This window comes from Mesitornis unicolor, unplaced genomic scaffold, assembly GCF_000695765.1.
Source record: "Mesitornis unicolor isolate BGI_N332 unplaced genomic scaffold, ASM69576v1 scaffold44955, whole genome shotgun sequence".
NCBI classification, from domain to species: Eukaryota; Metazoa; Chordata; class Aves; order Mesitornithiformes; family Mesitornithidae; genus Mesitornis; species Mesitornis unicolor.
Genome location: NW_010188349.1, coordinates 280 through 6253, shown reverse-complemented (window position 1 = coordinate 6253; position 5974 = coordinate 280). Strand labels below are relative to the sequence as shown.

Below are 5974 nucleotides of genomic sequence, written 5' to 3'. Positions count from 1 at the left end.
GTGATGATCTCAGAGGTTTTTTCCAACTGAGTGATTCTGTGAGATGCTCCCCACATTTCCACACGACTCCAGAGAGACCCTGCTCTATGTTGTCCTGAATTTCACACCGCTCTGAGGACCTTAGCCAAGGCATCAATGGGATCAGATCAGTAACGGCTGCCGTGGCTCACATTGATTTTAATCAGACCGAAGTTGAGAGAGATGGGTTTTGTTCCTGTTTTCCTGGCCCCTGTTTTTCCTGCCGGGCTGTCTCTAGGAGCGTGTTTTGGGCAGCTCGCCCGGTGTGTGGTGATGGATGTTCACCAAACACAGCATTTTCAGTGCAGGGCCTCGGAACAGAGCCTCGGCGTTGTGATATCCTGCACTGTAACAAATAATGCGACGGCAGAACCGCAATACGGAGGAGCGAAAGATGAGCAGGAACCAGACGGCCATCGGAGACTGGGAATTGTCCTCGCACCCGGTGAGGAGGACTGGGAGAACTGGGAATTGCTGTCGCTATGGATGGGCAATAGGGACACGGCCAAGTGAGGCTGTTGATGTGACAACTTGGTGATGGGAACATCTGGTTGGGAGTTATCGTACCGGATCATGCCACGGATACCAGGAATACACCGAATTTACCACCACAGGAACATAACCGAGCTTTGAGGAGTCCGTTTCTGCACAGAGGCCCCCAGGGCTGGGCTCAGGGAGTGCGGAGGCTGCGAATGGTTTTGGGTGATGCCGTTTCTTGGGACGCAGTCACCACGAGGCCTTGACAAGTTATCGTTTGTGCCGCAACCTGGAGACTTAAGTGCGTTTTTAAAGTAAGAGTTTGGTTGGTTTTTTCGTAAGCAGGACACAAGTTCACAAGGGAGCGTCACATTGGGTTTATTTAAATAACAGCTCACATTTTGTGATGTGAAAGGGTGGGAACCTGTGTAAGTGTGTGCTCTCATGAAGGCAAAGTACGGATTTGTAAAGGCAAGCGATGATTCCCGAGTCCAACCGGGAAAAATGGTAGTAACAAATATTTCAGGTCCTGCTCTTCAAATACCTTGGTTTGAATTTCAGTAGTCGGCTTTAGGACGACAAATGATGCGGACAAATTCTTCGTATTTTATTGTCCCGCTTGGCCCAACTTTGGCTTCCTTTAGCAGGTCATCAACTGAAAGAGTGAAAGAAAAATACAGGTTTGAGTGGCGTGTATTGGGGATGCAATGTTCAACAGAAGAGCAATGCGGGATTTGGGTTTTCAGATCATTTTTGTTAGAAGTGATAACGTCTGGGATCAGTTGGAGGTGCCATCCAGATGATGGCTCTAAACCAGCATCAGCGAGCACTCGGATGTGGATCCCCATGTCTGACTTAGTGGACATCTCCATCTCTTCAAGCTCCACATGGAGAAGCTTCACAAATTTAAGCCAAACCGGCTTTTAATCGCTCTTGGTAGGAGCGGCTTGTTCGGTTTCTATAGCAAACCCGTCCCTGTTCAATTTAGACAAAACCAAGCGCTCGTGCAGATGTGTGCCCACCTTTTAAATACATCTATGTGCTGCCTCTTAATATCAGCAGGTCTTTAGTGTTTGAAAGGGAGGAAAAGCTCAGTGGGGCTCTGAGGCTTCTGCTGAAAATGCATCTGCAAAAGTGGTAATGGTGCTGTTGGGAACACCTTAGCAGAGACAGCAGTTACCTACTTGAAATGCTCTTATCACCAGGCTAAACCATTAAAAGGGGTTTTTTTCCTATCAAATAATGTCAATAAAATAGAAATACCTAAGAAGTGACACAGGGAAACGTAATGTTAAGCGTTGCTGGATGAAGCAGCTCCTGGGAACGGGCTGCCATCCTCCTTCGGGTGATGGAAGAGGTGAATTCCCTTTCTTCTTTACTTTACCCATAACATTTAGCGGGTGGGCGCTAAAACAACCACCAGAGAAGCCCAGCAGCTGTATTTGATAACGTTTTGGGCAGCGGTTGCGGTTGATAAGGTATCTAATGCCATCCAGAGCAGGTTTTGGCTGACATTGAGGGGTGTGTGTCAGCTCTTACAGGCATGATGCCGGTTTCCTTCGGGCAGAGGGATGGGGCAGGAGGTCTGTTGGGTTGCAGACCTGCATTGATCTGTTGCTAGACCACTAAAACAGAGGGATGTGCTAATAGGGAGTCCTCCATGATCCCCTGCCCATCTGGAGTCACCCACGTTGATGCTGGAGTGCTGTCCCAATCTGAAATGGGTGGTACAGGGGGTACCTGCAGCCTCCATGGAGCTGCTGCAGCGATGGGTAAATGAGGGGTTGTTGTTATGGCTGTGTCACCGTAAGGTATCGGTGCTTTCAGTCCAGGAGATCCAATCCTCCCCTCAAAAATCACAGAATCCCAGACCGTTAGGGATTGGAAGGGACCTCCAAAGCTCATCCAGTCCAATCCCCCTGCCGGAGCAGGAACACCCAGATGAGGTTACACAGGAAGGCGTCCAGGCGGGTTTTGAATGTCTGCAGAGAAGGAGACTCCACAACCTCTCTGGGCAGCCTGGGCCAGGGCTCTGTCACCCTCACTGAGAAGAAGTTTCTTCTCCAATTGAAGTGGAACCTCCTGTGTTCCAGTTTGTGTCCGTTACCCCTTGTCCTATCATTGTTTGTCACCGAGAAGAGCCTGGCTCCATCCTCGTGACACTCACCCTTTAAATAATAATACCCTGATTGCAATCAAATGCTTCTACAGGCATAAATACCAGAAAATAACAAATTCTTCCCAGAAGATTGAAAAATAACGTGGAAGAAAAATGTGTCAGTTCTCATTTGCTGAAATTACATCGGATTAAAATGAAGTGAAGGCTTTTCTGGAGCCGCTGTAAATGAAGGTACACGGCACTGGTAACCCAACTATCACAGACGCCAATGAAATTTGAGTCTGTTCCAGCATCAAATATTTATGGTGGTATAGCAAAGGGGGGATTTCTTGTTGAGAAGAGGCATCTCTCCCTACACTGGGACCTATAGAGCCTTGTTCCCAGTTGTGAGGTGCACAGCCTGTAATGAGAAATCCTCCTGCGCCTCCCAAATCTTCTTTACGTAACGGCGGTTCTGGCGAGGATGCCTTTAATTAGGGTTAAATTAGGGACGCTGCGTTGGTGCATCACTGGTGAAGCTGGTGACGGCGACTGGACCGGCCAACCTTGTCCTAATTCAATCTAAATCCTGCTTTAGCATCGGAAAGGACAGTTCTGCCCTCGAGGAGCCAAACGGGGGCTGTGCAAACCCCGTCACCCAGTAAAAATAACTCCTTGCCCACATTAAACCCTCCGTGGGTTTTTCTCCTTGCTCTCTGCTGAACGTGGAGCAATTAATGTGCGATTTCCAGCGCCCGCTCTCTGCGATGGGGTTGGGTGGGGGGGAGCTGCAGAAGAAGCCATGGGTGATGAGTTTTGGGGCAGGGAGGGGACAGGACACCCCCTCCTGTCTGAAGGGTTTGGATCATGTTTGGCTTCTTGGAAATTCCTTCCTGTTGCGTCTCTTGGAGGCAAATTGTGACAGTTTGGGGGTTTGTTTTACAGGAATCTTAATTAAAAGGTCCCCATCTCTCTTCCAAATTGCTCTGCCCACGTAGGTCACCCATGCAGCTGGGACATGGGCGCTTGCTTCACAAGAACAGCGAAGAGTCTCGGGGTGAAAACTCATCATTTGGGGCAAAAAACTCCAAAAAAGGGAAAGGTCTCAGTTAAGGAGCATCTGGCTCCCCTCTTCTGCATGGCACAACCTCTGCTCGGTGGTGGTGGGGTGGTAAAGGGGATTCTAAGGAGGATGGGGAGCATTTAATGCCTCTTTGAATGGTAAAATACCTTCGTCCTCTGACAGCTTCTCTCCGAGCCGGGTCAGCTTGGCCCTCAGCTCCGAAGCGGCGATGAGGCCTCTCTTCTGCCGGTCGATCATGGCCAGGGCCGTCAGGATTTCCTTCTCGGGCTCCTCCTGCTTCATCTGCCTGTACATGATGTTCAGGAACGTGGAGAAGTCCAGCTCTGCGTTTTTATCTGGAGAAATCACAGCAAATCCTTCAGAACCGCTCGGTTTCATGGTCTGGATCCAGACCTAAGCATCCCCTGGCTCTTTCCCCCCCACTTTTCCCTGGCACTGATCTGGCTGACGTGGATCCAACTCTTCCTCTTGGCCTGAAAACCCATTTATGGCTTTGCTGGACCTGTGCTCTAGAGCTGCTGTATCCCAAATTTTAACCCAGCCCACCCCATCTCATGATTCTTTGGTGGTTGTGCTGTGCTTTGAGTTCATTTACCCATATCTACAGATGGGTGCCTTTCTGTGCTCTTGGACTGGATGGTTTCCCATCCTCAGAATCCATAATCAATACGTTTGCTCTTGATTTTTTTACTGTTTTAATGGCACTGTTTTACTCTGTGTGCTCTGTGTTTTACTCTGTGGCTTTGCTCACCTTGTGGTGCTTCCTTTAATAGTGATTGATACTCACCTGCGAGTGAACATCATCTCCTAGACTCCAGGCAGCCTCCTCCCCTGTGCATCTCCCATCTCCAACCCCCAGAAAAGTTGAATTTCTCCAACCATAATAATATAAACCCACGTTTTATTCCAGTGCTGCCCTTTGCTTACCGATCCTGTGCAAGTGCAGGTGTCTCTGCACCTCTCCCGGTGTCGGGCTGGCTCCCAGGCACCGCATCACGGCCATCAGGTCCGAGGCTTTTATCTTGCCTTTTTGTTTCTTGTCGTACAGGGAAAAACACTCCTTGAACTCTAATTAAAACCCAAAACTCTCTGTTAAGCTGTGCCAGGGCACATTCATCTCCCGGTGACGTTTCTTCTCCCGTTGCCCATTGGGAGACTTCCAGCGCGGATATTGTGTCCGGTTCGGGGTTTCTGGTTTCAGGGATGAGCAGCGGGGGGGGGAAGAGCACCAAGGACAATTAAAATCCAGGCTGGGCTAATTGGGGTCTTTCGCCCTCATGAAGCAAGTCTGAAAGTGGAGTCAGGCTGCTGAATGTGTAGAATACTGTTAAAAAAGTACTTTTCTCTGCATTTGTGGAGGATGCTGAAGGAGGTGGAGGTGGAGGATACTGAGGGAAGGGAGGTGGGGGATGCTGAAGGAGATGGAAAGGAGGTGGAGGATGCTGAAGGAGGTGGGGGATACTGAAGGAAAGGAGATGGGGGATGCTGAAGGAAAGGAGGTGGGGGATGCTGAAGGAGGTGGAGAGGAGGTGGAGGATGCTGAAGGAAAGGAGGTGGAGGATGCTGAAGGAGGTGGAGAGGAGGTGGAGGATGCTGAAGGAAAGGAGGTGGAGGATGCTGAAGGAGGTGGAGGTGGAGGATGCTGAAGGAAAGGAGATGGGGGATGCTGAAGGAAAGGTGGGGGATGCTGAAGGAGATGGAGAGGAGGTAGAGGATGCTGAAGGAAAGGAGGTGGAGGATGCTGAAGGAGGTGGAGGATGCTGCTGTGGTCCATGCCACCAGACTTTACTACAAGACACAGGACCGATGATGTGGCGTTGGCCGCGGCATCCCCCTCCCGCGCCTCCCCTTCCCCCTGGGCCGCCGGCTCCGGGTCCTCACATCAGTACGTGCGGGCTGCGGCTGACCTAGATACGGCTGTGCCAGCCCTGTCCTTGTCACGCTCGGCGCTAACGGCGCCTTGTGCCGCACGGGGACGGTGCAGGAAGTAAAACCCCAGCCCATTTTGGTATCTTTGCCCTCCCACCCCTCCTCATCCTCTCTGTCCCCAGACCTTACTGCACCTCGTGTGTGCCCCCCTGCCCCGGCCACCGCCTCCGCTGCAGCAATCCTGCCGAGCTGCTGAGCCCAAGGGCGCTGCAGATTAACAGATTTGCAATAATACTCTTATTTCAGCTTTCTTCTGCCCTTCTCGGAGCAAACCATTCCCTGTTCCCATCCAATGCAGGGGTCCCCGTTCCCAGGAAGAGCCCCCGGTGCCGGTACCTCCTGCACCCTCCTCTTCCTCCTTCACCTGC

At 51.0% G+C, this 5974-nt stretch overlaps 1 protein-coding gene across 1 annotated transcript; it reads right to left on the bottom strand.

Annotated features, from left to right (window-relative positions):
* Positions 1 to 1052: 1052 nt before the first annotated feature.
* CALML4 (calmodulin-like 4) lies at positions 1053 to 4740 on the bottom strand. Its single transcript, XM_010185726.1, has 3 exons — positions 4605 to 4740; positions 3824 to 4012; positions 1053 to 1150 (listed from the first exon to the last, which is right to left on the bottom strand). The coding sequence occupies exons 1-3, from the start codon at positions 4678 to 4680 to the stop codon at positions 1053 to 1055; spliced, it is 363 nt and encodes a 120-aa protein (XP_010184028.1). The 5' UTR covers positions 4681 to 4740.
* Between the last annotated feature and the right edge of the window lie 1234 nt (positions 4741 to 5974).

What these genes read in the sequence shown, in the direction of transcription:
- CALML4 (XM_010185726.1), bottom strand. Translation starts at nt 4,680, where the DNA reads ATGGCCGTGATGCGGTGCCTGGGAGCCAGCCCGACACCGGGAGAGGTG. An exon ending in CCTGCACTTGCACAGGATCG is followed by an intron (nt 4,013 to 4,604) that starts GTAAGCAAAGGG and finishes TGATTTCTCCAG; the next exon opens with ATAAAAACGCAGAGCTGGAC. An exon ending in GAAGCTGTCAGAGGACGAAG is followed by an intron (nt 1,151 to 3,823) that starts GTATTTTACCAT and finishes TCACTCTTTCAG; the next exon opens with TTGATGACCTGCTAAAGGAA.